Source organism: Prionailurus viverrinus, chromosome A2 (assembly GCF_022837055.1).
Source record: "Prionailurus viverrinus isolate Anna chromosome A2, UM_Priviv_1.0, whole genome shotgun sequence".
Taxonomy (NCBI): Eukaryota; Metazoa; Chordata; class Mammalia; order Carnivora; family Felidae; genus Prionailurus; species Prionailurus viverrinus.
In genome coordinates this window covers 52,086,066-52,109,311 of record NC_062562.1, presented here as the reverse complement: position 1 = coordinate 52,109,311, position 23,246 = coordinate 52,086,066, and the positions used below count along the sequence as shown (strand labels likewise).

The window sequence follows — 23,246 nt, the reverse complement described above, 5'->3', positions numbered from 1 at the left end:
ATGTCTTATTCATCTTTCTTCAGCACTTACCACACTGCCTAGAATATATTAGGAGCTCAGTAAATGTTGACATGAAATAATAGTTCCCTTCCCCTCAAAAAGGGCCACTACATGGAGGCAATAATGAGACAAATTACAGCAGACTTTACAAATTACTAATAGCCTGAATTGTCCAAATAAGAAACAGATTGGCCGGAGACATAATGAATTTTCCATTAGTGGAAGTGTTCAAGCATATATTAAGATGATTATTTGCCAAGTCATATTGTACAAAGGTTTACTGTATCAGGCAGTCAGATTAGCCCAGGGTTTGGTAGGCTTTTTCTGACAAGGGCCAGACAGTAAATATTTTAGTCATTTCATGCCAAAACAGTTTCTGTCATAGTTTCTTCTTCTTTTTTACAACTCTTGAAAAACGTACAAACAATCCTTAGCTTATGGACTGTGCACACACACACACACACACACACACACACACACACACAAGGTGTGGGTCAGGATCTGACCTTCAGGCTGTAGTTTGCAGACCCTCAGACTAGATGATCTTCCAAACCTGTTATCTGGGTGAAGCAGGTTGCAAGGTTACAGTTGCTGGTCCATGAGAGAAACCTTGTGATGCTGCAAATACATCTTTATGAACTGGAAAACGTAGTCTATACGAACACTCACACACGCATATATCAGCATCAGTAAGCTACCGTGAAGTTCAGTTAATATTTACTGAAGCTCATAACATGCAAGGAGATGGCATTAGTGGCAATGCACATGCAAAACAGGCATGTTACCACACCTCTGATGGTTTCCTTCCTACTTTTTCCTTGACCCCTGATACTGCCTCCCAACTTTTCCGGGGCCACCTTGGTGGCCCCGCCACTCTTCACCTCTGACTTGATGCTGAAGAAACATCCAGCTGCTTGGTGCCCCTCTAACACACCTGTTGTCTTGCCTCCACAACCCTGAACAAACAGCTCCCTGTGTCTGATAGGCATCCCTGCTCCTGTGACTGGCACTTTTCAAAATCCAGCTCAGAGGCTATTTGCTCCATAAAGCCTTCCCAGAGCTCCCTTTCACTCTCTTTACCCATTGCTTTCTCTTCTCCCTTGGCTTTGGTTAATCACTTCTGTCTCTAAACTACCTCTACATTTAGTATTACTGTTCAGCTCTTTGCTGATCTGTCTACCTCCATCAACCTGATTGTAAATTCTACAGATACAGATCCTGGCTCATATCCCTCTCAATACACCATAATCACTTGCAGAACGGCTCCCAAATGTTACTAAGATGAATTCTAGAAACCTTTTATGGGTACCTTCCCATAAAAGAAGAGAAAGAAATAACCCAGGCTTCTATGACTGGAAAGACAAACTCCAAGCTTATTACAATGGAATATGGAGATTAGAGCAAGCAATCATGAAGAACACTTGGAAATATGCCATATGACTTAGAAATAAATCTGTTATCATTTTTTAGGACTAAGATCTTAGTGGATAAGAGATATGCATGTACAAATCAACTGAAATGAAATCTCACCCAACCAAGTATAAAGTTAGTATAGATCTTTCTTCCTGAAAGTATTCCCATAGGTACAGAAGTCAAAGGCCTACATCCACAGTCTCAAAGTATCTCTCCACAAAAAAAAAAAACAAAAAAAAACAAAAAACAAAAAACAACTATTAATTTCAAAGGAGAGAAAAAGTAACTCTACAGTGACAAAATCTGGCAGACACCATCTTAATGCAGGGATTGAAGTCAACACCAGCAGCAATGGGACACAGATACATATGCTATCTGATAGAATGCAGTGAAAAGCACAAACATCCATACCACTCCACTGAAAGCAAATGACGTGGGTCTCATTGAGAAGAAACGTTAGGTAAACCCAAACTGGAAAACATTCTACAAAATGACTGAGACTGGCTTACAATCTTCAAAAGTGTCAAGATCTTGGGGCACCTGGGTGGCTCAGTCGGTTAAGCGTCCGACTTCAGCTCAGATCATGATCTCTTGGTTCATGAGTTTGAGCCCATGATGGGCTCTGTGGTGACAGCTCAGAACCTGGAGCCTGCTTTGGATTCTGTGTCTCCCTCTCTCTCTGTCTTTCTCTCTCTCTCTGCCCCTTCCTGCTCACATTCTCTCTCTCTCTCTCTCTCAAAAATAAATAAACATTAAAAAAAAAAGTGTCAAGGTCAAGAGAAGACTAGGGAATTGTTCCAGAGTAAAAGAGAAAGACACGATGACCGGGGGCAACATGTGATGCTGGCTTGACACTCTGCTTTCATAAAGGGTGCTACTGGGACAAAATCTGCCTGGAATCTCTGGAGAAGGGTATATGAGAGGTCTGTCTTATTCTTGTAAGGTTTCTACAAATTTGAAACTGTTCCAAAATAAAATATGAAGACAATTTTAGCGCCTGCACACACCCAGCCTATGCTATACTGAACAGGCAAAACCAATTACGTGAAAGAAGTTAGAATAGTAATTACAGGGTGGGATGGGGCTACTGACTGGAAGGGGGCAGTAAGAAGCCTCCTGGGGAGCTGGAAACATTCCATTTTCCTTGAGCTGGGAGGTGGTTTCAGAGCACATACATATGCAAAAATCCATGAGCTATATATTTACGATTAATGTACTTTACCATATGCATACTATACCTGAACAAAAAAGTAAAACTGAAAGCCCTATATTCAAGCTATAATGATCCTACACAGAACCTTCCTGTATTCACTTAATAGTTAACAGATGACCTATTTAAAATCTAGCTTTGGTGAAAAGAAACTCATTGCTCTAAATAAGTATAAAAGAAGTATCATTTCCATAAATTTTTCTGGCATTTGTTATTAAAGATGCTGAAGACGGAAGTATTTTGGATTTACTGCTTATGTAATTAATTGGACCAGGAATGCTCCCTGGTGAGTCTGTCCAACTGGTCTCCCTCCAAGGGAGGGTAGGCAATAGGATTGGATGCAGCAGATATTAAGCCAGGGTAGGATTTCTGGAAATGAAGAAGTCAACTGGTAGAAAATGAACAAAAATCACAGTGATGAAACAAACAAACCTGTCTTCAGGGAAACTAAACCCTTGGAGGGACAGCAGAGAAACAGACTAGCCTAACTGTTCTAATAAAAATTACTTGCTCTGACTTTTCCCTGTATGTTGTTGGGGTTTTGTTTTTTTGTTTGTTTGTTTGTTGTTTGGGGAGGGCAGGGGAACTTCCAGTCGTTCAGAGAAAGGATGCTAATGTGACAGTGGGGAGCCCGGTCTTCAGAGAGACCCAAGCATGAGTTCCCAATTCCACCTCTCACTGGCTGAGGAGCCTTGGGTGGGTAACTTCATCCCCTGTGCCTTGATTTCCTCACCTGTAAAATAAGGATAATTCCAGCCAACCTGTGAGGTTGTTGGGAGAGCTAAATGAGAAAGGGCGTGATGTGCCTGTTCAGGGGCCTGGCGCAGTCAGCCTAAGTGGTAGTGCCCTCAGATTGTCAACACATGCCCCGTACCTCACATTAGCCAACGCTGCCTGCCTAATGCAGCTGCGCTTCTCCGTGCTCACTGTGAAAACTTTCTCCATCTCAAACGGGCCTTGTGTAAGCCTCACTTCCCTCAAAGGAGCACTGCAGTCACAGCAGAGGTTTAATTAAAATGAAACGGATGGTCTCCTGCTATAGGTCATCAAGGGGAAGTCCAGAGGAACAAGTGCTAAGGGTTAGGAGCACTTTGTGTTCAATTTCTCGCAGGCCACGTGGGGCCATTCACTTAGCAGAAGCGCCAGAACAACCGCAATTTGGCCCTGAAGTGCCGTCTCTGGGCCAAAATGGAGCACATAGAGCAGACTTCTGTTCTCATTTTCCCAGCTGCGGGGCTGTGAGCTCTGGCAGTCTTTAAAATAAGCACCAAACCACATGGCCAAGTCCTGCTGACAAACAGAGTATGTAAGCTAATGGGTTAAAGAAAAAAAAAAAGGGAGATGGCCAGGAGTGGGGAGGAGGCCTCTTTGGCATACGAAGCCAATGCACATTTTGCCAGCTAATGACGTCCTGCAACTTCACGAGTTTTGGAAATAATGTGCAAGGCTGCCAAAGAGGGAGGTTTACAGGCCCTCCCTTCCAAAAGGAGGGGGGCAAAGTTCCAAACTTCGAAGACAGATTAGGCTTTACTGGAAGATGAAAACTCAGGACTCGGACAGGGGAACCAGCTGGGTTCGGAAGTCTCAATTCCTTTTAAAAATCGCATTACAGTCAAGATGCCCCTGGGCCAAACTGAGGTCTCCACAAGACACCAAGTCATCGAAAGTGGCTTTTTTGTGTGTGTGACTGTACTGATAGGTGGCCGCAGCTGATCACATAAGCAGGCAGGATAACTGCTATTATGGATAGGTTGTCTCCCTCACCTCCATGCATGCCACCTTGGTCAATGAGAGAACTGGCAGTCACCTCCACTGTCTTCAAACTGTAGCCTTCATTCTCACTGGTTACTCCTGGGAGTTTTTCCTTTGTTTTCCTTCTGCTATAATAACCTTAACCTTCACATACAACATGCTCTTGTTCAGCCTGTTTTTGAGAATGGATGCACTGGATACCAGTGTTGTGGGGCGTGGCAAGCCCACGAGGGAGGGATAGTAAAAGCTGAGAGAGCCTGTGAGAGAGGAGAAAGACAACACAAGGAAGATGGAAACAGCATGCCTGCTTCAGAGTCCGTTTTGTTAACTGCACCGATCAACAGGGTCATGTTGCTTCATTCTATATACGAGGGACAGCCACCTGGATTCACCGGCATCGCTAGACAGCCCTCATGTCAACCAACAGGTAAAATCTGGCATGGTTTCCTAAAAGCTGGCTGAGTTATGGAGGCTAGCTTCTGAGTAACAGAGGCTCTGTGGTTTCATTTCTGGTGATATCTAAGAAGTCCTGGAAAAGGAAGAGGTGCTGAAAAATTGGGCCAACCCAACAACACATGTTACCAGATTTCCAAAATATTTGATTTCCAAAGATAAAAATAAGGATGGATTCTACAGCCTAGTGGACAGAGGTTTTGCTCAGGAAAGGTGGCATGTGGGCCATTCCAGACCACATGTCACTTCTGTGCAATTAGAAAACTATACCCCCTCCTGGAGACATTTTACTTCCTTTCCTTAGAAAATTGTTGTAATACATTGATTAGGTTGACCCAAGACATTTTACCTTTGTCTGCCAGAAAATCGTCACTACAAAAGTAAATTCATGATGCCTATGATCCAAACAAAACCCCCTCAGATGTGGCCTCTTGGGCAGCGCACAACCTGCACAACTGTATATGGCAGTCTTGAGTATTAATCCTAAGAGGCCACTATGGTTTAAGAAGGAGTCGTGAGAGTAACTGCATTTCTTCCTTGATCAAAGAAGAACTAGATATAGGATATAGGATATCTGGACCTAGGAAGGCCTCTGAAAAGACCACTCCAAATATCCTGGTAGACAAGATGAAGCTGTCGTAATTGGATTCCAACATAATCAGAGAGACTATGAACCGGTAAAATAATCTTATCTGAAGAATGCTGGTTACGATATGAACTGGTGTTAATAAGAAAGGAACTAATAGGGGCATCTGGGTGGCTCAGTTGGTTAAACATCCGACTCTTGATCTCTGCTCAGGAAATGATCTCATGGTTTGTGAGATCGAGCCCTGCATTGGGCTCTGTGCCGACAGCATGGAGCCTGCTTGGGATTCCCTCCCAAAAATAAATCTTAATAATAATTAGTATAATAAATACAATTATATGTATAAACAAAAATATACATATATATAAAAGAAAGGGGCTAACTGTGATAAGTCATTGGTTCAGTCTTTGGTCCTAATCTATTTATTTTTATTTATCTACATGAATGAATATTCATCAATATTTACTAAGTGTTTGATGTGTGCTGAACATTGTGTTAGGGGCTTAGAGCAGGGAAAAAGACACATAAACCACATAAACAAATATATTCAAAAAGGTATACTTACTACATTTACCAGTGACTTTGATGATTGATACAGGTTTGCTTATCAATTCTATACATGACACGAAGCAGGAAGGAATAGGCAATATGATGGATAACAAAACTTCACAATACAAAAGATTCTGACCACCTGGAATAACAGGCCTATTTTAACAAGACTAAAAATTTCAGAGATAAATACAGGGTCTTAAATCTCAGTCCAAAAAAACAGCTGGACAACAGTGCAGGCACTGGAGGCAGTATAATGGAAGGACACAGCTTCATGAGCCAGAGAGACTGGAGTTAAAATCCCACCTCTGAGGGGTGTCTGGGTGGCTCAGTCTGTGAAGCATCCAACTCAGGTCATGATCTCACAGTTTGTGGGGTCAAGCCCCGTGTAAGGCTCTGTGCTGACATCTTGGAGACTGGAGCCTGCTTCAGATTCTGTGTCTCCCTCTCTCTCTCAAAAAATGATTAAACATTAAAAAAATAAAAATAAATAAAAATTTAAAAACCCCACATCTGCTACATCTAGCCACACAACCTCGGGCAAGTCATTTAACTTTTCTGAGCCTTCTTCCCCACCTGTAAGATGGGACACTACCTGCTGCACAGAATTATTGTGAGGATTCGATTAGAAACTGCATGTACCTGAGGGACACCTGGGTGGCTCAGTCAGTTAAGCATCCGACTTTGGCTCAGGTCATGATGTTGTGGTCCATGAATTTGAGCCGCACATTGGGCTCTGGCTGACAGCTCAGCGTATTGTGCCTCCCTCTATCTCTGCCCCTCCCTCACTTGTGCACAAGCTCTCTCTCTCTCTCTCTCAGAATAATAAACACTTAAAAATTTTAAAAAAAGAAAATGCATGTATCTGATACAGAAGTCATTCTAAAATAGGACTGACGTTATCAACAAAACATGTGTGAAAGACATGGGGATTTCCATTTAGTTATCCCTTCAGCAAACATTATGTTATGTACAGTTCCCGTGCTGTATTTCAGCACTCAATGGCAAAAGAGATTAAGGTCTCTGCCTTTCAGGACCTAAGTTTTGAGGGTTATACATACCAGGAATGACAGTATAGCAATCTGTGGATAAAGCAAGTACCATATGGTATAGTATAAGTGTTTGTACAGGGTGTTATGGGAGGATGGAGGGGTATCTAAATTGGACTGAAGAAGCAGGGATTTGTATTTTAGCAAAGATCCGTATTTTAGGAATGATACTCCAGTACCAGTGAGCACCAGACAGGGCAAGTGGCTCAGTGGTTGTGCAGGAATACAGGCAAGAAGCAAGAAGAGCCTAAAGTAATGGGAGAAGGTAATGGGAGAAGCAATGGAGGAGAAAATGTGTCAGGAGACATCAAGGAAGGAGAATCTGTAGAACTCTGATGACTGCCTGGGATGGGAGAAGAGGGAAAAGGCCAAGACAACTGCAGTGCTCTGATGTGAATGACTAAATGGAAGAAGGGGAATGAGTCAGAGGAAAGGATGTAGAAAGAAGGGCAGCTTTGGAGGGAAGCTGATGAGATTAATTTTGGACTCACTGAGTCTGAGGCCTGGCCTGCAGGAGAGATCTTAGCTCAACATACAGAACAGGGGTCCTTGGCACATAAGTGGGAGTTGAAGTTGTGGGTGAGAAGAGCACAGAGTATAAGGCAGAACCTTGGAGAAAACTAGCATTTAATGAACAAAAGGAGGGGGGGGGGTGACCCACAATGGAAGCTGAGGGGGAAATGGCCAGACAGATAACACAAAGGAATATCAGCAATATGAAATGTGCTCAGAATTCAAAAGGTAAGGGAAAAATTTCAGGGGTTCGGGCAACGTGAAGGTCTGAAGATGAGGAAGGGCAATTTTGGAGGACAGGTGGGATAGAAGAAGGATTTTAGCAAATGATGACTTCAGGAAGTCAACAAACGTGGATGGGAAGAGATGATGTGATGTGATGTGATGTGATGTGATGTGATGTGATGTGATGTGATGTGATGTGATGTGAAGGTGTTTCGTCTTTTCCAGATATTTAAATGAGAAGAGATGGTTAAACAGGAAAGAAACAGAACAATGGAACCTCAGCACAAGTAAAAGAATCAGCCTTAAACACATTTCTTTCACAGAGGTGAAGTGATACAGTCAGCTGGAGACAAGTCAGTAAGTGACAGAAGCTGAGGAGCCTTCATTGATGGCTGCAACTTAGTGAAGTCAAAGTCCAGGTTAGGAGGCTGGGAGAGGAATGGAAATCTGAAAGACAAGGAGAAGATGGGCAAGAGAGCTGTCCAAACACAAGGGGGAGTGTCAAGCAGTGCTGGGAGCCCACAGCGTGACAGTGTCAAGGGCAGGTGTGTCTACAACAAAGACAGGGGGCCTCAGGTCTCCACAAAAAAAGTAAAGTCCTGCTCCCTCTGGTCAGACTCCTAGAGAAAAGAGGCCTTCCTTTCTATACTACACACTCAAGGAGACACTGTCAAACAGGAGCAAGTTCAAAGGAAAGTAATCACAACAAAGAAGGTGAGAAAAGCCCAAAGGTGATCATGGTTGGGGGGGGGGGGTTGCAGAGGCTGGAATGAGACTGAGCTGTTACCCAGTCTGCCAAGACCACAGAGATGCATACTCCCTACTGGGTAACAAAGCAGCATCTAATTATTCTTCCTTGAATACACAACCAGGCCTTACTTATACTGGAGATAGGTAGAAGGATCAGGAAACAGAAAAAGGAGGAGGAAGGCAGTCCTGAACTTCATTTCCCAAGGGTAAAAGTGGATAAAAGAGGCCATTTGGATTTCCAAATAAAACCTCCGAGGAAGTGAGGGATAACCAATCAAGGGCCACTAATCAAAAGAATTTTGTTATTACTTATGTCCACACACAGGATCCATCCCTCAGCACCCTGTATCCCAATTCACCTTCCTCCTCTCCCCATGTGGTGTTATCCAGCTACCAGTCCAGCACCTCCTTTATCCCTTAAACCCACCCATCTTTCTCCCTTGGCTTAGCCACTGCCTTGGTTCAGGCCTTCCTCCTCCGCTACCTGGACCACAGAACAGTGCCCTGACTGGTCTTCCTGCAGGGTCTGCCCTGTCCAGTGTAGTCACCATGGGAGAGCCTGAGTAATTTAAAACAGATGAGAGCAGGGGCGCCTGGGTGTCTCAGTCGGTTGAGTCCGACTTCAGCTCAGGTCATGATCTCACAGTTCATGGGTTCGAGCCCCGCGTCGGGCTCTGTGCTGACAGCTCAGAGCCTGGAGTCTGCTTTGGATTCTGTGTCTCCCCCCTCTCTTGGCCCCTCCCCTGCTGGCTCTCTGTCTCTCTGTCTCTCAAAAATAAATAAATATTTAAAAAATTTAAAACAGATGAGAGCACATCACACCCCTTCTTCAACTTTCACTGCAACTATCTGACACCACACTTTCAAAATAAAGTGCAAACTTCTTTGCACGGTAATATTAACTGCTACTATTGATCATTTACCATCTAGCAAGTGGGTAACATATACCATTCAATCCTCACAGCAACCCTGGGAGGATGGCTTACAGATAAGGAAACTGAAGTTTAGAAAGGGAGTGACCAGCCCCAGGTAGCAAAACTAGTTCAATGGCAAAGCCAGCATGTAACTTACAGTCCAAATTCTGTGCTCCTAATTATATATCATATATTAGATTATACAACCTTATATTGCCCGCAAGGTCCTTTGTGATCTGCCTCCTGCTTACCTTTCCACAGTCACTTCTTAGCCAAGGTGAACGATGCAAGTTACCTATAGCCCTCCCCACTCCCAATGTCTGCAATGTCATCCCACCTCCCATGCCTCTTCACCTGACTAATCTTGCTCATCCTTCAGGCCTTGAGTAAAGCGATGCCTCCTCACAGAAAACTTCTCTGATGCCTCAGCCTGACTTGTGATCACCCTAAGTCCTCCTCTGGCAAATCTCTACAATAGCTGCATTCCACAGTGCTGTTGTCTATGTCCTTGACTTAAAAAATAATTAATTCCTCGAGGACAGGGATGGGCATCTTGAACAAGAGCCCGGTACGCAACTCCTTTAAGAATTTCACAATCTTGTCACATGAGGGGCAGGGAGGAGTTGGCCAAGAAAAATGGGAGGGGGAAGGGGAGATCTTTTAGGAAGCAGGAGCAGCAGGAGCCAAAGGCTACAAGTGAGATACAACCTGTAAACAGTTTAACAAGACTACAGCGCAGAACTGGGGGATGGAAGTATAATTAGGCAAGATGAGCTTTCGCAAGGCTGCCTTTTTCTTCATTCAAGTGTTAGTTCCAAAGTCACCTCCTCAGAGAAGTCATCCCGGCCAGCTAGCTTTTAAAACAGCTCCCTCTGCTTACCCGCAGGTACTCTCCATCCCATTACCATTTCTTTTTCTTTTTTTGATAGTATCTGAACAGGATACTAACAGGATCTGAAACACCTACTGCCCACTAAAAGCTCTGTATTATTGGCAATCACCACAACTGCCACCACCAGGATCAAAAAGTAGGCTCCCTGAAATCGGTCTAATTTTACCCCCCCCCCCCCATCACCAGTACTTATGGTAATGCCTGGCACATCACAAAATTTTTGGTTGTTATGGAGTTTACTACAGGTAAATATATTAAATGTGCTCAGCCTGGAGAAGAAATGGTGTGAAGAGGAAAACAAACCAGCAGCCTTCAAGGATGTGTGGGCAATAAATTGGAAGGGAGATCCGAAGAGTCTGAAGGAGGGACAATAAGCCAAGATTATGGTATAGACTTAAGTCAGAGTTAGGGGAAATCCAAACAAGAATAACCAGAAATAGTTTTCTGCCACCAAAGAAATTTAACCAGTGGGCAGGGGTGTCACAGAAGAAATGCAAGTATGCAATGGGAAAGGCAGACTGGGACCCAGAGGTCTGAAGGTCTGGAACTGGCAATCACAGATACACCTGGTTTCACTCACAGAATTAAAAACAAAATTTTTTAATTAGCTTTGAAAAAAATTGTAGTCGTCAGTGTTTAAAAATCAAGAGATTACACGCGTGCAACACAAAAGTTTTGTTTTCACTTCTCCAATTTCATAAATGTTAGTACTGTGCTTGCTTATAAAACTCAACTCAGTAAAAATATAAGTTTGACCTTTTCTGACATGGAAATTCCTTACACCTACATTTATACTTTACCTGATGGAATAAGCACTAAAGTTTGTAATCCCTGGACCAAACTGAAGAGTCGAAAACCTTAGCTTAGAAAGCCCTGAGAAAGAAGTGACTTCATTTAACACCCTGGCTTCACAAATGACGTTATTATCACTCCCATTTTACAGATGAGGGAAGAGAGGCTCACAAAGAGGTGACATGCCAGAGTCACACAGCAAATCCCGGGCAAAGCCAGGATGAGAACTGGCGTCCTATCTCTGGTGTCCCAACATCGAAGGTTGAGAACCATCCCTGCCAGACGCCAGGAGGGACTGACTTAGAACATCAGGGGGTTTCTAGTCAGAAGACCCCGGGCTGAAACCAGTCCGACGGGACGCGGCAGGAGGAGGGCGAGAGCTGGAGTCAGTGACTCCCTGGAGGAGGGAGGAACCTGAATTCTGCCACGACCCTCGTCCTCACAGCCGAGAACGCCCCTTCCCGCCAGGCCTCCAAAACGCAGCCCGCAGGACCCCACTACTCCCTCCGCAGCGCGGCTCACTTACCGCCACTCAACTTCCGGCAACCACAGCGTCGGCCGCAGCGCGCGCCCCGATGACGCAATTGTCCCCGCCCCGTCCGCCTGCGGTCAGTGGTGCGCATGCGCACACGGAGGCGCGAGCCAACCTGGTAAATGAGCCCCTAGCACCGGCCTGAGTGGGAGGATCTTGAGTTGCCGGGAAGGCGGAGCATCAGCAGGTGGGCGAGGCCCTCTGATAAGGGCTGAGCTTCGGGTGATAAGCCACTTTATTGGCTGTGGGAATGCGTCTATGCCTGTCATGCTTTGAAAAAAACTCCTCCGCTTTCTCTCGATTTCAGAGGATGACAGGAATTACGGTCATTTCCATTTTCCAAGAGAGGCGGCATTAAACGTATCCCAGGTGTCAGTGAGGAGGCAAGTGTGAAGACAGATGAGAATTTTAATAGGTAAAAGCCCGTGAAGGTCGCCAGTGATTAACCTGCTCTTTCTAAACTAGGCATTATTCTCATAACTCCCCGCTGTCAGTGGGATAAAGGCAGTCATGCCAAATTATTTATTGAGCATATACTGTGTGCCAAGCATTGGTCAGGTACTGAAGACACAATAATGAGTACAAACTTAATGTGACATATAAGGGCATTCGTTCATAAGGAATGAAAGTGACTCTGATGTGGCTCAAAAGACTCAATAGCAACAGTAATGACTACTATTAACTACTATGTTTCCAGGCTGTCATATCTTCTTTTTTTGTGTGTGTTCTTTTTTTTTTTTATTTTTTTTCAACTTTTATTTATTTTTGGGACAGAGAGAGACAGAGCATGAACGGGGGAGGGGCAGAGAGAGAGGGAGACACAGAATCAGAAACAGGCTCCAGGCTCTGAGCCATCAGCCCAGAGCCCGGCGGGGGGCTCGAACTCACAGACCGCGAGATCGTGACCTGGCTGAAGTCGGACGCTTAACCGACTGCGCCACCCAAGCGCCCCAAGGCTGTCATATCTTCTAATCGCCACAAAGGCCCTGAAACGTATCATATTCTCCCCCATCTTACACATGAACAGAGACTAGGAAAAGTTAAGTGTCTTGCTGAAGGTTAAAGAGCTTTGGGGATAGGATTCTAATGCAAGTGTGTTTGACTCTGCCAAATAAGAAAACAAATCCAGATTTAGTAAGGAGATACTTTATTCGAAAGGATTATTGCAAGGGGGAGGGGAAAGGGAGGGAAGGGACTATTGCAATAGGGAGCCACTCTGACCTAAAGATCTGCAAGTGTCTTAAGGGCTAGGCAAAAAGGATTTTTCCTTCAAAAGGAAGAATGAAGAAGGCTAGAAAGAACTGGGTATGGGAAAGTGGGAGGAAAGGATGGCTTGATTGGATAGTAGTAGATCAGAGAATATTTTACCTTGACGTCAGCCTATTCTCTGGAGGGGTCGTATGCTGGCTCAGGCTGAGGGTAAGTCAAAAATAAGGAACCTGAAGGGTATGGGAGAAGCTTAACTAAAGTTGGTTAATAAAGCATTTTGTTTTGATTTATCAGTGGATACAAGTAGCTCAGCTAAACATTTTAAGGCAACGATTAGTTCAGAAGGATTGTCTTGCCTTGTCGCAGGTAAACAAGTATCCATGAGTCTTACCTAAGTCATAAGGGAATGGATATTTCTTTGCCATAAATTCTTTCTGGAGCACAAAATAAAGTGGAAGGAGGGTGTTGAAAAGCCATAGCTTCAGGAGTGCAAGGCTCAGGTCAAATTCAACATTGCAAATTCTTTCCCTATAGCAGTCTCCGCTCCTGCCATTGCCTCCTCAGACTGCATGCTTGGGTCACATCAAATTAATTCTGGTGTTTTAAGCACTCTCTGCTCTTTTATATCTCCATCCCTGCAATAGCCTCATACTTCCTCTGTTTTTGTAACCCTTTCTGTCTTCAAAACCCAGTTGATGCACCAAAAAGAATACTTAGGAATAAATTTAACCAAGGAGGTGAAATACATATATTCTGAAAACTATAAGACATTGATGAAAGAAATTGAAGATGACACAAATGGAAAGATGTTCCATGGTCATGGATTGGAAGAATATTGTTAAAATGTCCATACTTCCCAGAGCAATCTACAGATTCATTGCAATTCTTATCAAAATACCAATAGAATTTTTCATAGAACTAGAACAAATACTCCTAAAATTTGTATGGAACCAAAAAAGACCCCAAATAGCCAAAGCGATCTTGAGAAAGAAGAGTAAAGCTGGAGGTATAATCTCAGATTTCAAGATATACTACAAAGATGTAGTAATAACAGTATGAGACTGGCAGAAAAATAGATACATCGATCAGTGGAACAGGTCAGAGAGCCCAGAAATAAACCCACATTTATATGGTCAATTAATTTACTACAAAGAAGGCAAGAATATACAATGAAGATAAGACAGTCTCTTCAATAAATGGTGCTGGGGAAACGGGACAGCCACATGAAAAAGAATGAACCTGGAGCACTTTCGTACACCACACACAATAAACCCAAAATGGATTAAAAACCTAAGTGACCTGAAACCATAAAACCCCTACAAGAAAGCATAGGCAGTAATCCCTTGGACATTGGCCTTAGCAACGTATTTATGGATATGTCTCCTCAGGCAAGGGAAACAAAACCAAAAATAAACTATTGGGACTACAGCAAAATAAAAAGCTTTTGCACATCACAAATCACCAACAAAACAAAACAAAAAAAAAAACCTAGTGAATGGGAGAAGGTAGTTGCAAATGGTATATCTGATAAGGAATTAATATCCAAAACATATAAAGAATTTATACAACTCAACACACACACACACACACACACACACACACACACACACACTAATAATCCCGTTAAAAATGGGCAGAGGACTTGAGTAGACATTTCTCCAAAGACTTAAAGAAGGCTAACAGACGCATGAAAAGAGGCTCAATGTCCACTAATTATCAGGGAAATGCAAATAAAAACTACAGTAATATCTTACAGTAATATCCCCTCACAGCTGTCAGAATGGCTAGTATGAAAAAAGACAAGAAATAACAAGTGTTGGCAAAGGCATGGAGGACAGGGAACTTCTGTGCACTGTTGGGAATATAAATTGGTGAAACCACTGTGGAAAACAGAATGGAGGTCCCTCAAAAAATTAAAAATAGAAATACCATATCATCCAGTAATTCCACTATCGGGTATTTACCCAAAGAAAACAAAAACACTAACTTTAAAAGATATACGCACCCCTCTGTTTGCTGCAGCATTATTTACAATAGCCAAGATACAGAAGCAGCCCAAGTGTCAATCAATAGATGAAAAGATAAAGAAGTTATTACAAACACACACACACACACACACACACACACACACTTTGGAATATTACTCAGCCATAAACAAGGAATGAAATCTTGCTATTTGCAACAACAAGGAAGGGCCTATGAAAGACCTATGAAGCTAAGTAAGTCAGATAGAGAAAGTCAAATACTATATTATTTCACTTATATGTGGAATCTAAACAACAAACCAAATGAACAAACAAAACAGACACATAGATCCATGGAACAGAATAGAGAACCCAGAAATGGACCCACAAATGTGTGGCCAACTAATCATTGACAAAGCAGGAAAGAGTATCCAATGGAAAAAAGCCTTTTTAGCAAATGGTGCTGGGAAAAACTGGACGGTGACCTGCAGAAGAATGAAACTGGACCACTTTCTTATACCATACAGAAAAATAAATGCAAAGGGGCTGACAGACCTAAATGTTGGACGGGAAACCATCAAAACGCTACAGGAGAAAACAGCAGCAAACTTTTTGACTTTGGCGACAGTAACTTCTTACTAGACATCTCCGGAGGCAGGAGAAATAAAAAAATGAACTACTGGGACCTCATCAAGACAAAAAGATTCTGCACAGTGAAGGAAACAATCAACAACACTAAAAGACAACTGACAGAATGGGAGAAGATATTTGCAAACAACATATCTGATAAAGGGTTAGTACCCAAAATGTATAAAGAACTTATCAAATTCAACACCCAAAAAACAAATAACCCAGTTAAGAAATGGGCAGAATACAGGAATAGACTCTTTTCCAAAGAAGACATCCAGTTGGCTAATAGACACATGAAAAGATGTTCAATATCACTCATCATCAGAGAAATACAAATCAGGGCCACAGTGAGATACCACCTCACACCTGTCAGAATGGCTAAAATGAACAACTCAGGAAATAACAGATGTTTGTGAGGATGTGGAGAAAAGGGAACCCTTTTGCACTGCTGGTGGAATCCAAACTGGTGTAGCCACTCTGTAAAACAATATGGAGATTCCTCAAAAAATTAAAAATAGAACTACCCCATGACCCAGCAATTGCACTATTAGGTATTTATCCAAAGGATACAAAAATGCTGATTCAAAGGGACACATGCACCCCAATGTTTATAGCAGTGCTATTATGGAAAGAGCCCAAATGCCCATTAACTGATGAATGGATAAAGATACATATACATAGAGGAGCACCTGGGTGGCTCAGTTGGTTAAGCCTCCGGCTTTGGCTCAGGTCATGATCTCACGGTTTCTGAGTTCAAGCCCCATGTCGGGCTCTGTGCTGACATCTCAGAGCCTGGAGCCTGTCTTGGATTCTGTGTCTCCCTCTCTCTCTGCCCCACCCCCGCTCACACTCAGAGTCTCTCTCTCTCTCTCTCTCTCTCTCTCTCTCAAATAAATAAAAACACTAAAAAAAAAGAATGAAATCTTGCCATTTACAACAATGTGGTTGGAACTAAGGGATATTATGCTAAGCAAAATAAGTCAGGCAGAGAAAGACAAATATCATATGTTTTCGCTCATATGTGGAATTTAAGAAATATAGATGAACTTAGGGGAAGGGAAGGAAAAGTAAAATAAGATAAAAATAGAGAGGCAAACCATAAGAGACTCTTAAATACAGAGAACAAACTGAGGATTGCTGGAGGGGCGGTGGGGGGGGATGGGCTAAATGGGTGATGGGCATTAAGGAGGCACTTGTTGGGATGAGCACTGGGTGTCATATGTAAGTGATGAATCACTGGGTTCTACAGCCAAAACCAATACTACACTGTATGTTAACTAACTTGAATTTAAGTAAATAAATTTAAAAAAAGAAACAGACTTATAAATACAGAGACAAACTGGTGGTTGCCAGAAGGGAGGGGGGTGGGGTGGTGGGCAAAATAGGTGAAAGGGATTAAGAGGTACAAAATTCCTGTTGTAAAATAAGTAAATCATGGAGATGAAAAGTACAGCATAGAGAATACGGTCAGTAATATTATAATCACGTTGTATGGTGACTACACTTACTGTGGTGAGCAGTGAGTAATGTATAAAATTGTCAAATCACTACGGGTACACTGCAAACTAATATAACACTGTCAACTATAATAACATTAATAATAATAATAAACCTGATTGAAAGGTGGGTGAATCTTAGACAAAATGGAAAAAAAGAATACATACCATACAATTCCATTTATGCAAAGTTACAGAATCAGCCAAACTAATCTATAGTGTTTAGAAGTCAGATCACTGGTTGCCTGGAGCATAGAGGGAGCATGAGGAACTTGCTGTGATGATGGAAATGTTCTATATCTTGACTGAAATGGGGATGACATGGGTGTGTACATCTGTCAAGATTCATTGACCTCTACATTATAAATGGGTAAATTTTACTGTATATTTTGAATGTAACCAACTTGATTAAAAAAAAAAAAACAGTAGGATGACACCCATCCACCTCTAGGCTTCACTCTGTATGAGCCTGGGTTGAGTTAGTTCTTTAAAAGCTTGTTTCCTCTGCTAGACTTCAAGATTCTTATAGTTAACACCTTTTGGAGTTTCAACCCAGCTCACAATGATTCCACTTCTCTAGGAACTGTTGGTCCTTCAGCCATGTTTGTACCACATGTCCCACCTGACCCCCAATCCCCTTCAGAGTTGATTGCAGCAAAGGTAGACACAGGATGATTCTTTAAGCTTTGGACTTTGGAACTGATGCTCATGCCTTGGGGCACCAAGATGATGGAGCATAATGAAAGAGGCCAGACAAGGACACAGAAAAAGGCAGAGAATGTTCTTGGACACAGCAAGGCAATGAGGCCCATGACATTTATTCAAGACCACAGAGATTCAGGTCAATCCACCTTCATCATTTGTCTTGCAGCTCAATGGGAACCATATGCTGCACAGCCTAGGCGTTGAAAGCCCAAAACACTGTGGAATGACATATTGGCAAATTAGATCTTAAAAGCATTATTTATTTAAGGAACTTAGAATGCATCTCAGCCAGCAGCCTTTTCACCCTGTATTGACTTAAATCTCCTCTGGAAGGCCCATCTTAAAAAGAGAGACCAGCAATTTTCTGCAAGCCAAGTAGCCAAATGACCAAATCATCAAATGGCCAATCTGCAGACTAATGGCTTTTCTGAATGAACACTTTTATTAACATGACCAGCTTCTACGATTTATAGCAATTTCTATTAGGTGGCATGGTTTCACAAGCTTTTAAAGATTTATGTGATGCAGTAGTTGACTGGTTTTCACATGATCTTAAGAGAATCATTTGAAGGAATTTCTACTTATCAAAAGCTAAGGATGGTTTATTTTCCCTTTGAATATATTTAACTTGTGAATACATTAATGAAGAACATGTTTTTGAATGTAGATTTTTCTTGAGTGCATGAATATTATGCCATTTGGTTTATGCTCTTTCTGTCCCCCACTTCCTACTTCTCCTTTTCTGTCTGCCCATTCCTCAGTTTCTTTCTGTGCCTCAGTTTGCCTAGTTGTAAAAATACAGAAGTTTCCCTCATGAGATCCGTGTAAAGGCTAAATTAGATAACAGTGGTAAAGCATGGGGCCTGGCATATGATATACACAGTATGTTTTAAAACTACATATGAGTCCCCACCATGTACCAGATGCTCTGCATGCACCATAAACACTGTATTCAATAATGCATGGGCCTGGCTTTTTGTGTTCTGACAAGTTATATTGACCATTTCTTCTTATCAGACTCAGATGCAGGTCTCTTTGACCCAAAGTCAGAGCTTATAACCACTTCTCTTCACTAGTTGCCTCAACCATTCATCAACACGAATAATGGGCACTTAGCCATTTGTCTGTGGGAGGTGATCTTTTTAAAGCTCCTTCATTATGAGGGATCTTGGGGAGCAAGCTGAGGGATCTTGGGGAGCAAGTCTCTCACAGGTCTTCTGGGAAAGGCTTTTTGACCTAGAAACACACCAGCTACAGCTTTCAAAACCAGGATAAAAGTCTCATTAGCTCCCCCAATTTTGACCAAGAAGAGCTTTGGGGGATGCCAAACAGACAGTGAGGCTTGTTATAAAAAGTTCTTTCCTAAAGACATTTACACATGCGACCAGAAACCAAAGAGCAATCCTGTATCATATCTTATAATATTTGACAGCATGTTTCAATACATCTTCTCAGTCCAAGAGACTCAGAAAGGGAGAATTAAATAAAACTCATAACAAGGTAGTTTCAAATATCATATTTTAGGCAGGTAAAAATCTGTCATTTTTAACATCATGCGAACAGGAACACAGGACACAAAATACCAGCTTGTACACGCACTCCATTTGGCTACATAAATTACAGTTTAGCATTAAGTTTTAAAATATAAATCACAACCAGACTGCAATGTAAACACCAAATAAAACTGTATGTTCCATGCCTTTGCTAGTTTTTACTAAAGAGGTGTGAGTATAAAAGAACATGATGACTTTTCTTCAATGAATACAGCAGAACTCACAAATAAAAATGCACACTGTCCCCTCAAAGTATCACCTTCTGCTGCCTCAGGAATATTCTATGCCAGCTTTTCCTTCTCTCAGCATATCCTTTTGAGAATTGCCACCACTCTTAGGAATAGTTGTGCGTGCATGTGTGTGTGTGTGTGTGTGTGTGTGTGCACACATGCACATACTTAACAGGACAAATTTTTGCCTTTTGGAGAAAACGTGTTACAATGAGCCAGAACCCCACAGGGTTCTCATTCTAACTCTCTCACATTACTAGCTGTGTGATGTTGGGCACTTTATGTCACCTTGCTACATCACAATTTGCTCTTCTAGTAACACCATCCACCTGCTATGGAGTGTCATGGAGCTTAAGGAGGATAAGCCTGGCCCAGCACTCAAGAGATATAGTTTTATTCTCCCCATTCCCTTTTTTTATGCTTTCATTGTGCAACCATTAAAAACACGCCTTTTCTTTTTCTTTTGAAGGCAGCTTTTATCATTATTCTGTTAATAGCCAAAAGGAATTTGGGGTTGCAAACAAGGAAATGTACAAGCTGAAAATTTTCCTATCAACTCTAAGATGTGCATGAGTGAGAAATAATAAAGCAGAATTTCCAAGGTGGGTCAGACACTGGTTCTGGAGAAAGCTGTAGGAGAGGCTCAGAGGAGAGGTGTTCTGAGAAGTGACAGTCACAATGGAATAGCTGTCATGCCTATCAAGGTGATCCCTGGAAGGGGACAGCATCCATCTGCATATGCGAGGTCTCTGCACAGTCATATAACTCCATTCCAGGAAGGCTTGAGAGTTCTAATTCTCCAGTAAAACTCTACCTACGTGTCCCTTCAGTTTCCAATTAATTCAAGTCTGAAAGCTTGAATGACAGTGAGAGTCTGAGGCTCCCACATTTCCTGAGGAGCAGGAGAACTCATCCAGGTCTGATTCTCTTGGAAATATCCTGCTTTCTACTCAGAGTACAATCTCTCTGCTGACCACCAACATGTGCTATTCTGCCAATGGGTCTAAGAACCTTCCAAGCTACCTAGTCCTTAAGACTATTCTTTTGACTCTGGAAAGCCCAGGTGCCTGGCAACTCACAGGCCTCATCCTCCATTTTCTTCAGGGACAGCCTAAGTGTCACTTTGGTTGCATCCCCTTGTAGCCTCCCTTAAGAGCGAATGTGGAGAATTTTCTTGAATGTCTTCTTGAAGTTTTCATTGCACAAGGGGTAAATGAGGGGGTTCAGCGTGGAGTTGATATAGCCAAGCCAGATGGTGAACATATGCACATGCTCATTGCAACAGCTTTTGCAGAAGGCAATGACCATGAAGAAGATAAAGTAAGGAATCCAGCAAAGGATGAAGGCCGCCATAATAAAACCCAATTGTTTGGCAGCCTTCCGTTCTCGGTTCATGTGCAACCCAGACACGTACTGTCTGGAATGTGAGCGGAGCCTCTTCCAAGTGTACTTGATGTAATCCAGTCCTGTGCTAGACCCACTTCTAGGTTTGCTTTTCCCTGATGCTGACTCTGGGGGTGTGTCTGAGTCTGTCCGGGAAAAGGATTGGCTATCACCTAGGATTTGATCCTCTGATATCTCATTGGCCACACGCATTCTCAGGCTCTGTTCATCTATCTCCAGCTGGCCCTGGCTCTGGTTGATAGCTACATAACTCCTGCCACTCCCCTCTGCCTCAGTCTGCATCTGCATAATGTTAAGTGGAAAGCAGTGGAGTTTGTCCATTTCTTTGTCCTCTTCTTGGCTGAAGACACCTGGGCATTTCATCTCCTCTGAGTCTTGGGATGGTGGCTTCATGACAGGCTCACCACTGGCATCTTTTGATTTCCTTTTCAGAACCTCCCAGGGAGACTCCTTCCCTGGTTTCTTGGCCCCCACCTTGGGGTTCTCTGGCTTCAGCTTAATTTCAGAGAAGGAAGGGAGGGATCCATTGATGAGCTCTCGGTGCTGACAGTGCTGCCGTACAGCCTTGTAGATCTTGGCATAGAACCAGAGCATGAGCAAGGTGGGCAGGTAGAAGTTGATGATGGCGGTCATGATCTTGAACCAGGTGACATCATAGAAGTCTGTTTCGCACTTGTCTTCCCGGTGTCCCGAGACCGGTGACATAAAGTGATGCCATCCCAGAATTGGAATAACCCACAGGAAGGAGAGAAACCAGGCCCCCAAGATGGTGGCTGATGCTCTGGTCTTGGTACGATACTTAAGATATCGGAGGGGCTGCTGGACAGAGCGATAGCGATCGATGCACAAGATGAAGACACTGAAAATTGATGCGGTGCTGGCCACATAGTCCATGGAAAGCCAAAAGAGGCAGAGAGGGTGGCCCAGGGACCACCTGGACATGAGGAGGTAGAGGATGTTCATGGGCATGACAACAGCTCCCACGATCAGGTCTGCCACAGAGAGGCTGACAATGTACAGGTTCCCCACAGTGTGTAGCTTCCGCTCACTCCGTACAGCGTAGAGGACCAACAGGTTGAGTCCCACGGTGACCAAGGAGATGGCACTCAGGAACACCACCAGGGGCATCAGTTGGGGGTTGGCTATGGTGGTCTTATTCCCCTCGCACATCTTGTCTTCTACGACACAGGAAGAATTGGGAAGGGTCATTGGCACAAGAGCAGCCTCCAGCTGGGGCTCCCTCCCTAGGAAGAAAGACACAAGGATTAAGGCCAGAGCCTTGGAGATCGGTAGAGTCACTTGGTACCATCAAGTTGATCTAAATGGGGTTGTATGCTGTTGGGAGCAGTAGATACAGCCTACGGTCCAAATCCCCTTCCTTCCTTAGTCATTCATTTCTTCACTCATTCAATGACTATTTAGTGAATTCCTGGCATTGTTCTGGGTGTTGGGAATATAGCAGTGAACAAAACAAAAATCTCTGCCCCCATGGAGTTTACATTCTAGCGAAGGAGTTGGGCAAAAGCAATGCAAAGTTTGTGTAGGTCCCATGTGGCATGTGTTCTGGGAAGGTGGGCTGCATTATGACTGGTCTGAGCTGGATACGGCACTCTAGTTCCTCTTTGCCAGTGGCTGGTCTAGGATTGGGCACAAGACACAACTGTGGCCAAGAAAGTAGATGGGGAAGTCTCATGGCAAAGCCAGGGTTCTAGAAATTTCTTTCTCTCTGACAAATGATCAAAACAAAGAAAAGTTTTGCTTCTTGCCCCCTTCTCCCTATAGGAGGTGATGCTTGGGGCTTATGGCAGTCATCTTGGGGCCATCAGGGAAATACCAAGAAAACCACTGTGATGCCAACCCAGAGTCCTATTATCACTGAGCTGCTGAACTAACCCTGGAATCTTCTTCCTTCATACTGGTTATTAATGGGAAACAATGAAATGTCTTCTTTGCTTAAGTCACTGTTGGAGTTTTTACTTGCAGCCAAAAGCATCTCTAACTGATACGGGGGAGGTTACAAGGGTACCCAAAGCATGGAATAAATCTACACATCCCTTTAGACTAATGATTCTCAAAAGGGAAGGGAGTTATGTTGTTTGATAAAGCATATTTTATCTTTTTTTACTTATTTTGTTTTTATATTTGAAAAAAATTTCATTGTATAAACTGTGCAAAGTAATATGTAACAACACTTTCTTTGCTAGTAAGGCTACACTGAAAACACACTGTATACTGTTATTGATGATCCTTAATTGGGGTGGGAGGTGGAAGCAGGGAGTTAAAACTTCTGGAAGAGGTTGTGAGATTTTGATACTCATCAAAAAGTAGTATGATTCTGAAGAAAATTTAGAAACCCTAACAGAGTGTAAATATCTCTCAGTAGCTTAGCACAAACAGACTACTGTAACATTAAGACAAAGCCAGA

At 42.9% G+C, this 23,246-nt stretch overlaps 2 protein-coding genes across 6 annotated transcripts in view; both read right to left on the bottom strand.

The window, feature by feature from the left end:
• ATG7 (autophagy related 7) overlaps positions 1-11,665 on the bottom strand; it is a 247,781-nt gene extending 236,116 nt beyond the window's left edge. For 3 of the 5 annotated variants that reach the window (XM_047835874.1, XM_047835908.1, XM_047835902.1), the window contains exon 1: positions 11,625-11,665. The gene's annotated coding sequence lies outside the window, so the exon portion shown is untranslated. Of the gene's footprint in view, positions 1-9,768; positions 9,788-11,624 lie in introns of those variants that run through there. The other 2 variants (XM_047835882.1, XM_047835892.1) reach the window with 2 other exon arrangements.
• A 7,473-nt stretch (positions 11,666-19,138) lies between these two features.
• Positions 19,139-23,246, bottom strand: part of HRH1 (histamine receptor H1) — a 78,548-nt gene continuing 74,440 nt past the window's right edge. The window contains exon 2 of the mRNA XM_047850846.1: positions 19,139-22,065. Coding sequence (XP_047706802.1) covers positions 20,567-22,030 — 1,464 coding nt within the window. The 5' untranslated portion in view covers positions 22,031-22,065 and the 3' untranslated portion in view covers positions 19,139-20,566. The remainder of the gene's footprint in view (positions 22,066-23,246) is intronic.